Source organism: Oryza sativa, chromosome 8, assembly GCF_034140825.1.
Source record: "Oryza sativa Japonica Group chromosome 8, ASM3414082v1".
NCBI classification, from domain to species: domain Eukaryota; kingdom Viridiplantae; phylum Streptophyta; class Magnoliopsida; order Poales; family Poaceae; genus Oryza; species Oryza sativa.
Genome location: NC_089042.1, coordinates 28,222,530 through 28,234,871, shown reverse-complemented (window position 1 = coordinate 28,234,871; position 12,342 = coordinate 28,222,530). Strand labels below are relative to the sequence as shown.

The following is a 12,342-nucleotide window of genomic DNA, read 5'->3' as shown; positions in this document are numbered from 1 at the left end:
TAAATATCAATGTTGACTTAGATTATATAGGATATCCACCACCCTATGAAACATTCAAATGCTTGATTGTCAAGATATTGTCCTTCTTTTCAAACTTATAGCTGCATCAGTTGAGTTTGACCTTATAAGTCGTGATTAGAATCTTAATCTCTAGCCTGCTTTTTGGTTGCCGATTAGGGTAGCATCGGAGTTTCAACCGATCTTACCTGATTTAACTACTTTATATTTTATATGCTTGATTGACATGTTAAATCCGTCCTTTATGTTAAGATCTTGTCGCATTTAGGTATATTAAGCTTCCTGTTTGATATATTTTTGCTTGCTTTAATATCTTAATATAAAGTAGTATCGGAGTATTAGCCGATACATGCTGGATCTATCTGATCGGCTATGCTATGAATGCTTATAATCTCCTTGTTAATATATATTTCGACCTAAGTGATTTATATTGTCTCGGCATGACGACCGATCTATCCCAATCACTTGATTTAAGTATATATCGACGGAAGTATTATATATCATTAATATCTTCAGCCAATCGAATATATTTAGTTCTTTCTTGCCTATTTATGACTGCCGATTGACTCAAATATGACATCGGCTCAAAGATAAGTGATACGTGATCGGCGACTAGCCGATCGGCTATTGTTTATAGATTTAACCGCTATTTTCCTGTCTTTATTTCTTGTTGATTGCATGATCAAATCAACTGGCACGCTCATGAACCTAAAGGCAAGATTTTTGGACCTGCAATGATGTTAAGCAGGACTTCATATGCCTTCTCACTAGTGAAATATTACATTCATCATTCACTGAGTTCACAGTACAACAATTACTTGCCCTACAAACCTATCACAAGTCTAAATATTACTAGCAAGTTAAACTTAATGAAACAGTGACACACTAAGTACTAGGGGTACAAACATAACTTAGGGATCTTCTATTCTTCTGCAAGTTCTGTAGCTAGCTTTTCGAGGATAGCTTCATGCCTCTTGAGTTTTACATCATTAAAATTAGCAGTGTCTTTGTCCAACAACTTTAAATATGTCTGATACTTCTCCATCCTAGTTTGTTCCTTCTTTGCTTCCGCTGATTTGGTGGTTGCTTCTGTAGATTTCAGCACTGCTTCTGCTCTCAATTTTACAGCTTCGTTGAGGAGAACAAAATCTTGAGATGGCTGGTCCCCCAAAGGAGACGGTGCATGTTTTTTTCCTTTCCCTTTAAGCTTGACTTTGGCTTTTTTCTGCCCTTCAGGACGCTTCTCTTTTCGGCTGGTCTCCTCCTCAGTTTCTTGGTTGGATGATGATGTATATGCACCAGATTCAGAAATCTTAGTCCTCTTGTTCTTGCTGTCCTCTTCAAGTATCCGTCGCCATTTTGGTTGATCCTTTAATTCTCTCCACATATACTCTAATGTGAAAGTTTTATCATTGTTTTCTGATTTATATAATGCATGGGCTTTCTCCATGATCATATCATCAGAGAATCCACTGCTCCAGGTTCTTCTAGCTCGAGAATAAGCTCCACAAAATTTTGCAATGTCCTTCTTAACACCACCCCAATGTGTCTTACATTGCACGACTGTCCTTTTGCGGTTATTGCTAGATGTATTACCATTGAACTCTGCAGCAACATCCCTCCAATAGTATTCTCCCTTCTTGTCATTGCCATTTATAGAATCTAGTGAGTTATTCAACCAAGAGCTGAGGAGTCGTAAGTTTTCTTCTTCGGTCCAGTTTGACGCGTGTCCCTCTTCTCCCTGTCTCTTGGCTATTGTCACTTGACTTTTCGATGTTAACCAAATTGTTATCTTCCTGTCTTGCAGGGCACTGAGAGGCTGATTTGGATCCATGAGATGAGGCGGACCCGACAACTTGATATGGTGAGTGCATCCAACTTTCTTTAGGATGAAAACCTTGAAAGCTTATTGGTGCATATTGTAACCAGCTTGCTTGCTACTGAAAACCTTGAAAGTTTGGAGGAGAACTACCATATAGGTGATAGTTGGCTGGAGGACCAAAAGGGTTGAAGGTTTGGAAATTAGGTGGTGAGGCTTGGGTAAAATGTGGGGATCGGGGAAATTGTGATTGGGAGAAAGTTGAGGGGAATTAAGTAGGAGGGGAGTTTTGGCTAGAATGTTGGCTTGGGGAGCCTTGTTTTAACAAGTTCATGAAACCTCTCTTGGAGGGATCCATCTCAGGCTCTCAGCTAGCTAAGTTTCACAAAATGTGTTTGTGTTGATTTAAAGAAATCCTGAGCCATCTCTATTTTTGTAGGGGATGAAGATGATAAGAAGAACAGTCCATGCAACGGTTGGCTAGGGAGGAGAGCAACGGTTGGAAGCAGCAATGGCTACTTGCAATTTAAAATTTGTTGTCAGAACTCCACTGTACACATTCTATTTTTTTATTCCCTTTTTACCGGCAGTAGTGCTACTTGCTGGCTTTAACTATGTACCACTTCCACAATAGCTAATACCAGGTAGTAAGAAGCCATTTAATGCTTACTATCTGGTATTTTATAACATTGTGGGTGCCCTAACACCAACCAGGCAGCCACTTTTCTAGTTTTCTTCCTCCAACCTTGTTGTTCGATAGCCATGCCATGAGCCATGGAGCTCCTCTCTGCCACCTTGTAGATCTCCTCTACTAGCCGTGGCGTCAGTGAGGCTGCAGATGGAGCGCTGCATGGGTTTGTGGCTGCCATCCACGAGGGTATAGCGCCGAAGAACGACACACTGACAGATGCCACATCAGATAGGGAGGGAGGGGCCAGTGCCACGGTGACATGCATGTGTGGAGGCCGCGTATCAAAATCCCTACCCGCCATTGGCCAACCTCATATCCCCTTATCCACTTCCTCACCCATTTCCCCTCTCTTCTTCTTACTCCATCTCCGATATCTCTCTCCTCCACACCACACCACTCGAATCGAATCCACCACACGGTACCCTCCTCTCTCCTCCTCCGACCACCATGGCCATGGCCACGCAAGCCTCCGCCGCCAAGTGCCACCTCCTCGCCGCCTGGGCACCGGCGAAGCCGCGCTCATCCACCCTCTCCATGCCCACCTCGAGGGCACCCACCTCCCTCAGAGCGGCGGCGGAGGATCAGCCCGCCGCGGCGGCGACGGAGGAGAAGAAGCCAGCCCCCGCGGGGTTCGTGCCGCCGCAGCTGGACCCCAACACGCCGTCCCCGATCTTCGGCGGGAGCACGGGGGGACTCCTCCGGAAGGCGCAGGTGGAGGAGTTCTACGTCATCACATGGACGTCGCCCAAGGAGCAGGTGTTCGAGATGCCCACGGGCGGCGCCGCCATCATGCGCGAGGGCCCCAACCTGCTGAAGCTGGCCAGGAAGGAGCAGTGCCTGGCCCTGGGCACCAGGCTCCGCTCCAAGTACAAGATCAACTACCAGTTCTACCGCGTCTTCCCCAATGGCGAGGTGCAGTACCTCCACCCCAAGGACGGCGTCTACCCGGAGAAGGTCAACGCCGGCAGGCAGGGCGTCGGCCAGAACTTCCGCAGCATCGGCAAGAACGTCAGCCCCATCGAGGTCAAGTTCACCGGCAAGAACGTCTTCGACATCTAGACTTCTTCTTCTTCTTCTTCTTCTCTCATAATCGACCTATTAATTACTTGTGTTTTGGGTGGATGGACATGTAATTTTAATCATCTGTCAGGCTGCTCTTCAGTTATTGATGATGGTGTAATCGATCGATGGTGGGATATAATCTCTTCTTATAATATTGTAGTATATGTTTGGTGAATTTTGATGCGTGTTCATTAACGTGTTAATTATTGTGACTTAATTCACATGATCAAACAATCGTAATTCATCATAATTAGTTGCTGCAAGTTAAATTAATTTTCCAACTTTTAGGTAGACTAACACTACACGGCTTTATTCTGGAAACGAATGCTCCCATCGATCATTTGGCTTATTCACGGCATATTTACAAATGAAAAACAATTTGCGAATGAAACTTTAGTATATATGTTCTTAACGATCTAAAAGCAAAAACTGAAAAATAAACTTTGATGAAAGAACCCCAAAACTAACTCCAAATTTAAGGTTGAAAATTCAAATTTTGACTAATAATCATAGGAATAAGCGAAAAAACGGAGCTAAAAATTCAGATATCTGAACGTGAGCAAATCACCTCTGATCATTAGCTTCCCAACCAATCAGAAATTCTCAACATCCATGTATGGATATGTGCTTTGCTATTGATTAAGATTGTGCATGGTTCACAATGATTAGATAAAAGAAGTAGAAAATGATAAGATTAAGATAACTAAACGGAAATTTTATTGTTCATGCAGTCCCCATTGTTCCATGCATCCAGCTAATAATAGCCGTAACCGATCCGTTTTTTCTCGTTTTTTGGATTTTTTTTTTCTCCTCGGATAGGTTTACAGGTGATTCAGTTGCCTCTTCGTCATGACATATTATCATCTAATAATAAGATATCTAAAGTTCATCCCTCTTCGCAGAGGGAAGAATCATACTTGCTGCTATTTGGCTTCTCATCAGCAGAGACCTTGATGTCCTGTGGTTTATCATCATCCGAGTCCTTTGTCTGCTCAGCAACTACATCAGCCTTGTCATCGTCCGCCTCATCCTCATCATCCTGACATACAAATTAAGGCATGGTGTTTAGCACAAGGTTTAGTGTATACTGTATCTAGCGCGGTCTGGAGCTTGCACTAGCGTCGTCGTTGCTGTCGTCGATTTTAGAGTTTGCAGATTCCTAGCAAGAAGGAACAATTATTCTCTTAAAAAGTTTGAGCTGAAAAATGCTTTTGTTAGTTCTGTCATGTATTACAGGTTAAACAAGAAGCTACATCAAGGTATGGCTCAGAAAAATGGAGTTTTCCTGCTTACCTCCTCAAGCCTCCTCTTCTCGGCCTCATCGAAGGCAGTTTTCTCAGCCTACACAGACAAAACACGATTTAGTTCTACACAACTAGATACTGAAACAAAATAAAACCGTACAGTGCATTAAAGATAAGACAACACACATCTTTATGCTTGGCCCAGGTTTCTTCTGCAAATTTCTTGGCATACTCAGGGTCATCAGTGATAAGAATGTTGTCAAACAAAGTTCCCGACTTAACCTGTTACCAATACATTGAATTATTAATGTTTCAACAGAACTACAGAAATTAATTTCAATTTCAGGGAATTCAGCACGAACCTGCCACAGCTAGCTCAATGCCAATGTGGTTCGAACTGTCAAAAAGTGTAGATGTAAGGATCATCCTTGTAATCTGCACAAACAAAAAAGGAATTCACATGAGCGATAAAAGCATATATCATTGTCAAAAAGGAATTCACATGAGCTATCCCCGGACCTGGCATAGCTCGAAATCAATGTATTCCACGTAACAACCCCTGGCTGTGTACCTTCCTGCCTCATGGCGTCGAGCAGATGCCGTGCCTCCTCCCACTCAGCAGACCGGCAATAACCAAAAATCATCGAATTCCACGTGCCCAAGTCCCGGCACACCATCTTGTCAAACACCTTGCACGCCCACCCCAAGTCTCCACATTTGGCATAACATCACAAGCACCGAGTTCCCAACCGGCACATCCCCATGAACCCTCTCCTGATAGCCATGGAATGGAGCGCCCTACCAAGCTCAAGGTCCTTGGCATACGCGCACGCCTGTAAAATCCTCGTGATCAAGAACCATGGTCACCGCGAGCGCGAGGACGTCACTGTACATTCCCCTGATGGCGTACCAGGCGAGCAGGTCCCTGTGGCCCATTCCGTCGAACACCTCCCGTGCGTCCCCGAGTATGCTCGCAAATATATATGCCTCTACTCCTAGTAGCAATAGCTACTGTCACACAGCTACAAGCATATGTTGATATTGACTAATGACTAGTACATCCTCTGTTCGAAATAAATTTATTTTTGGCTCCTCCTATTTTATTTCAAAATAAGTTCAATATTAATAATTATTACATCGTAGTTTTGTGAAGGTATGAAATAAATACATTAGAAATAGATAAAGATAAAGAGATGTAAGTTGGGATTGGAGAAAGTATGATTTTTTATAGTTTGTATTTTTTGTATTTGGATGGGTGAAAAATGAATTTATTTTAGAATGGTACTTCACTAGCAAAACATAGCTATAACTTATAATTAATTAATTCTCCAGGCCAAACATATAATCCTAACACTCCATCCATCTAGTGAAGTGGAAAATTGATAGTAGTATGATACCACTGTGTGGTGGTCAACTTGAATATTTGGCTAGTTTCATGCAAGGAGTACTTTAATATGATATAATAGTAGTACCGAATATACTAGCTAGCTTGAGTAGTAATAATACAGCAGGTTTTATATATGATGATCTACTACTAGTATAATACTTTTGCAAAATGATTATAGGGCGCGTAGCTTGTATGCAAAGTGAAACCGGACGTAGGCGATGGAGAAAACGGGCACGCTGCATTGCACAACTTCGGGTGAATAGTGTGATACCATCCAAGTTGGTGCTTCCAGTTTTTTTTTTAACCAGTACAGTGGTCCGCGCAGATTACGCGGCTACCATTATTATATTTTCTCTCTTATAATATCACATATGTTTTCTCAATATATTATTTAAATATATTAAAATGACAATAATTTTGCATGTCTTACGAAAGCGAACTTCCAATATTCCTTTTTGCATGTCTTATCCATGGCGAACTTCCAATATGCCGGGTAGCCGGCAGCCATGGATGATGGCCGGGCGCATGCATGCATCGATCGCCATCGCCATGGATGCATCAAGTGCTCCCTGATCGATCGATCGATCGAATCCTCTCCTCCTCTGTCAGCTGTGTCAAACAAGCATAGTAGCAAGGTACTCGATCCTAGAGCTAGCTACTACTATCCCTTTTCATTTTTGCTTTCCATTGCAATTGCAGCAGCAGCAGCAGATCCATCGAGGGTAGCATGCATGCACTGCTTGCCGGCCGGCCGGAACTGACTTTGAACGGAATACATGATGAATATATGTATGGATATTCAAAGCTGGTAATGATTCAGACTCCCCTATGGGAGGCATATATATGTAGTGCATGCTTCATCAATTCTCTTCTCACTTCGATCGATGTGACCAAAGTGGAATCCCGAATATATGTACGTACTACTACCATGTAAACTACCGAATCACAAAAATCAATTACTACTAAATCTCAATTGCAGCAGGAAATATATATTTGGATGGGAGATAAGAGATTTTTTATGGTCCAGCAAATTGTACCACTCGGTACCAGTATGCATCTGCCGTTCGTTCCGGCATGGGTAGGATCGGAAGAGAGTGGCGCCGGCCATGCGTTGAAGCAATCAAGTGGCGGCGAGCGGCGGATTCCGGCATGCGTTGAAGCAGGCCGCGGCGGCGGCATCGAACTCGTCCTTCCCAGCGGCAGCAGCGTTGAAGCAAGCGGCGGCGGTAGCGAACTCGTCGTTCCCGGTAGCGGTGGCGGCGTCGATGTCGTCCTTCCCGGCGGCAGCAGCATTGATGTCGTCCTTCCCCGCGGCGGTAGCGGCGGCGACGTTGAAGCAGGCGACGGCAGCAGCGAACTCGTCGTTCCCGGTAGCGGTGGCGGCGTCGATGTCGTCCTTCCCGGAGGCGGCGGCATCGATGTCATCATTCCCGGCGGCGGCGGCGGCGACGGCTGAGTTCACCTCCAAGAGTCGGCGGCGTCGATCCAGGAGGCGGCGGCGGCGTCGATCGATCGAGAATCACAACGCTTCTAGGGTTCGAGCTGCCCGTCCATCCCTCCCGATCCAGTTATTGCACGCAAAGTTACGTTTTTGTCCTTCCACCTCAGTTCTCCGCGTGGTACTGCACAAGGACAGAATTGGTACCGCCCGGTACCAAACTCTACCAGCCGTCCAGGATTTTGGTACCGGGCGGTACCGGTACCGACCGCTGTACCGTAACAACGCTCGGGAGATAATCATCTAACTTTTGAATGTGTTTGATTAGTGAGCAAGAGCGAAGCTACATCCTACATATATCTAGAGAGGTGCCCATGAACCCGGTTCAGAATTTTTTTAGTTACTTCTGCCGTTTCACAATGTAAGTCATTCTAGCATTTCCCATAATCATATTAATATTAATGAATCTAAATAGATATATATGTCTAGATTCATTAACACCAATATGAATGTGAGAAATACTGGAATGACTTACATTGTGAAATGGAGGGAGTATAATTTATCTATTTTCATCATATATGTATACCCATAAGTTTAAACTTAGACATCTATAACAAATTAAATTCGATACAAACTAAAGCTATGTTCGGCACTGTCTGTTACCATCCTCTCCTCGTTTTCAGCACGTACGTTTTTCAAACTGCTAAAATATACTTTTTTGCAGAAAAAAGTTATTATACGAAATTTGCTTAAAAAATCATATTAATCTATTTTTTTAAAAAATAGCTAATACTTAATTAATCAAGCGCTAAATGCTACTTCGTTTTACGTGCTAGGGAATGAGGGCCCGAACGTAGCCTAAGTAAAGTAACCGAGTGAAACCCCCTCTATTTTGGTGGGCATGGATGAATAGAGCGGCCAAGAGAGGGAATATTGGAAGTCGTTGGATTGTCTCATCTGGCCCAATGATATTCACCTAATCTTGATCATTAGTATTTTATTAGTGATAATTAATTAAGGCATGTTTCTCATCCATCTAGCTAGAAAAAAAGGAAAAAAGAAAGAAAAAACTGATGATCATATATATCCGCTCTGTACCATAAAAAAAATTAGATCACTGTATTCTTAAACACATGGATGTACATTTTTTTATCCAACATTAAGTATGAACCAAACACACAGCCATATAGGTGCGGACAAGCCTATCAAAACCATACACAGGTTTGAAATCTGAATCGATAGACATTTTAGAGTTCAATTGAGTGGTATGTATGTTTTTTTCCGAGAATACGCATAAAGCTTGCGTATCTTTGTATTAAGATTGGGAAATAATTACATCCATCCAGTTACAACATGAAGCAAGATGAAACAAAGTTGTTGACAAAGGTTTATATCTCGCGGTATAGTTTGTGCGACTCTACTAATTTAGGAAAGAAAAGAAAAGGCAGTAGTACAATATATAGTGAAGTGAAACACAAAAATTAATTAATTAATTAATTAAGGCATATATGCGCGAGGTACAAACGAATAAAACATCAAGGAATGGAATGGAATGGATCCAAATAAGATTGGAATAGAAAATAATGAAGCAGCTAGCAGAGGCTGCTGGTAGTGGTAGAAATGAAAGGGAAGAATATAATGGAGAATAGATATAAATAAATTAGGAAAGATGATATGATGGATGGGAAGCGATGAGAGATAAAGAAAAAAGAATCAGAAGACCTTGGCGACGTCCTTCATGAGGCCAGGGTTGGCGTTGCAGAAGGAGATGAACTCGTTGAAGTCGATGAAGCCGTCGCCGTCGGTGTCGATCTCGGCCATCATGCGCTGGACCTCGTCGGCGGATGTCGACCCCAGCGTCCGCAGCGCGTCCGTCAGCTCCGACAGCGATATCTTGCCGTCCCCGTTGGTGTCGAACCGCTTGAAGATCCTCTCCATGTCAGCAGATGAAGCAGCAGCCATCCCGATCGATCGATCGATCAAACAAAACAATCTAATATATCTCTCTGATCTCCGCCCGATCGATTAATCTCCGATTTCTGATGATATTCTTCTCTGCTTGCTTGCTGCTATAGATAGATCCTTCTTCTCCGGTGGTCGATCAACAAGTATGGATGATCAGCTTGATGATAGATAGATATAGATGAGCAGGTGGAAATGAATGTGAGGAGTGGCGCGTGTTGAGGAGGAACAACGGTGGGAGTGGGAGATGATCGCGCGCCACCACTCGCCGCCGCCGCTGGAATCGTTCAACCTGGAATGTGGACCAACTACCTGGACCGTGTTCGGCCCAGCCCACGTAGGAATCAATGGGCCTCCACCAAATAAAGGCCCAAACTCACAAAGCTTCCTCTTCCTCTCGATCCCCTTTTTTTTCTCTCCCATGGCGGTGGCGATCGCCGGCGCCGCCACTCGCCGCCTCCTCCTGGCGCCCGCCCGCCGCAGGGCCTTCTGGTCCTCGCCCTGGGCGGAGGAATCTCCGCACTCCCCTGGGCCCTCCGCCGACGAGAATAAGAAGAAGAAGCCCTCGTCCCACCACCGCCTGGCCGCGGTCATGGACGCCGTCGCCGACCGCAAGCTCCCTCCCGAGCTCCGCGGCCGCGCCAACGCCGTCAGGTTTATATGCCCCCTTCCCCTCCGCCCTCTACGATTCATTCTTCGGTAATCATGCAAGAGGGTCTAGGCAGCGTATTATCCCGTTGCTTGCATTCTACTACTATTATTATCTTACCCAGTATGATGCCAATACCAATCTCTTCTTTTGTACCCAATTGCTTGATTTAATCATCTACAGCTTCCATTTCATTTCGAGCAACATCTGAACAGAGTCAATGAAATTACCACTGAAACTAATATCATTCTCTTCTTCTACTTATCACCTGCCCTGGCCAAGCTTTTTTTTTTAATACCATTCTCTTACCACCTGGGCAAGCATTTGTGGTGATACATAGCGTATTTCGATTGTAAAAAATATATATATATATATCACTGTTAGGGACAATCAATCACTACAAGGCTTGTAGTGGAACATTGCATAATGAAATCAACGTTATAGTTGTTATACCTTATGGATTTTCTTCAGTTTCGCAACAACAACAGCCAAAACTGCATACTGCATGATGTTGTTGCTTACAAGCAGCTCCAATGGACAATGACGGACCAACTGAGTGCCTATAAATGTTCCGAAACAACGCTAATTAAAATTATCTTTCTGGTGGTACTCATTAGTCAATATGTAACGATGCTGATGAATTAATTGTCACTGGCCTCAACCAACAAAATAGACAATGTTGGAACTGCATACCTATGTGACAGCGTGATATTGGTTCAAAAATGTCTTGTTCACAACATGTTTAAGTTTAGGTACAAGACAGCATATGATCATTTTCAAAATGTTTCTGCAACGCATGGTCCATTTGTCAAGCTATCTTATGTCTTTCTTCCTCTGGTTTCTGTAAAAAGTTTATATATCTTGTTAATGACTCTGAGTTTTTCACTTCAGAGCTTCGCCCAGCCACATGCACCCAGCAAGTTGCTATTAACAACTTTTCCATCTCTCTGTCTGAACATTTGTGTTTTACCATGTACATTAGCGTACCAATCAATCTAGCCAATAGTTAGCCAAATTGATGCATAGAAATTGTGTAATACGCACATGTTTAGGCTTGTTTCTTATTGGTAAATCTGACGTTTCTGCATCACTAATTGGATCAACTGTCAAATACTGTGGATTGTCACATGACTAGTAACTTTTCTTGTTTGTTGCAGATCTGAGACTGATATAATCAATGTTGTGGAACAAAGAATATGGCATTCAATGGAAGAAGGGCACTTTGAAAACCTACCTGGGAAGGGAAAACCTTTAAACCTCAATTCAAACCCTCATGCTGATCCTGCAGAAGACACACTTTACAGAATACTTTCAAGGAACGGCTGCGCACCCGAATGGGTTGAGCTGAACAAGGAAATTCGAGGCATGATTGCACGATGGAGATCAGCATTGAGGAAGGCTTGGGCGAACCGCTCTGAGGATGATCGTTCTACCTGGCATGATGATCACAGACTGCTTCAGGAACAAATTCGCCAAATAAATGACAAGGTGCTACTGGCTACCTGCCCACCCTGTGTATGCTTAATGACTAGAACAAAATGGACTAATCTGGAGTTTTATTTTTCTCAAATGTTACAGGTTTTCCGATACAATCTGATAGTGCCCTTTGGGCGCCAAATGTTTGGTCTTAACTGGGACAAGGAGCTGGACAAATTGAAACAGTAAGACGGGAAAAGTGTAGGCTACTGGGATGCAGTTTTATAGGCATTATCCTGTATTTTGTTGTATCCAAGAATACCTTAGAACTCGAGCAGTGGTAAATAGCTTGAATAAAAAAATTAAGAAACTATAGTTATATACGCGGCATTTTTGTAGTCATCTTGCTCTTGGATTTAGATTTTCAGATGTTAGCCTGCAGTGTAGGACATGAAGCAAAGGGGGTCGAAATAATGGTGTGTAGCATGCAGAACAGCTAATTTTCTGCAGCAGAGCTGAATACTGAAGTTGTGTGCTGTACTATAGTAGAATTTGAGAATGGTTTCAGATTATTCACATTGCGTTGCTTGGCCCTTTTTTGCTTGCGAAACTAGGGGCTCAATTTTTATTTATTTGCAACATTGTTACCATCTCGA

General features: G+C 43.3%; 3 protein-coding genes, 1 long non-coding RNA gene and 1 pseudogene across 5 annotated transcripts; 2 read left to right on the top strand and 3 right to left on the bottom strand.

Annotated features, from left to right (window-relative positions):
* Positions 1-940: 940 nt before the first annotated feature.
* On the bottom strand, positions 941-2,195 carry LOC107277385 (glutathione S-transferase T2-like; annotated as a pseudogene).
* A 495-nt stretch (positions 2,196-2,690) lies between these two features.
* LOC4346326 (photosystem I reaction center subunit II, chloroplastic) lies at positions 2,691-3,765 on the top strand. The gene has a single exon (XM_015794571.3). The coding sequence runs from the start codon at positions 2,976-2,978 to the stop codon at positions 3,585-3,587; it is 612 nt and encodes a 203-aa protein (XP_015650057.1). The 5' UTR covers positions 2,691-2,975; the 3' UTR covers positions 3,588-3,765.
* Positions 3,766-4,290: 525 nt separating this feature from the next.
* Positions 4,291-7,800, bottom strand: LOC107277448 (uncharacterized). 2 transcript variants are annotated; one of them, XR_001548265.3, is made up of 5 exons: positions 5,406-7,800; positions 5,197-5,269; positions 5,021-5,116; positions 4,884-4,931; positions 4,291-4,629 (listed from the first exon to the last, which is right to left on the bottom strand). It is a non-coding gene; the product is annotated as an uncharacterized lncRNA (long non-coding RNA). The 2 variants fall into 2 exon arrangements; XR_010734298.1 differs by lacking the exons at positions 5,021-5,116; positions 5,197-5,269; positions 5,406-7,800 and having other exon boundaries at positions 4,884-4,972.
* A 954-nt stretch (positions 7,801-8,754) lies between these two features.
* Positions 8,755-9,868, bottom strand: LOC4346325 (polcalcin Phl p 7). The gene has a single exon (XM_015794570.3). The coding sequence runs from the start codon at positions 9,619-9,621 to the stop codon at positions 9,373-9,375; it is 249 nt and encodes an 82-aa protein (XP_015650056.1). The 5' UTR covers positions 9,622-9,868; the 3' UTR covers positions 8,755-9,372.
* A 124-nt stretch (positions 9,869-9,992) lies between these two features.
* LOC4346324 (uncharacterized) lies at positions 9,993-12,262 on the top strand. Its single transcript, XM_015794569.3, has 3 exons — positions 9,993-10,275; positions 11,428-11,758; positions 11,849-12,262. The coding sequence occupies exons 1-3, from the start codon at positions 10,043-10,045 to the stop codon at positions 11,933-11,935; spliced, it is 651 nt and encodes a 216-aa protein (XP_015650055.1). The 5' UTR covers positions 9,993-10,042; the 3' UTR covers positions 11,936-12,262.
* The last annotated feature ends 80 nt before the right edge of the window (positions 12,263-12,342 follow it).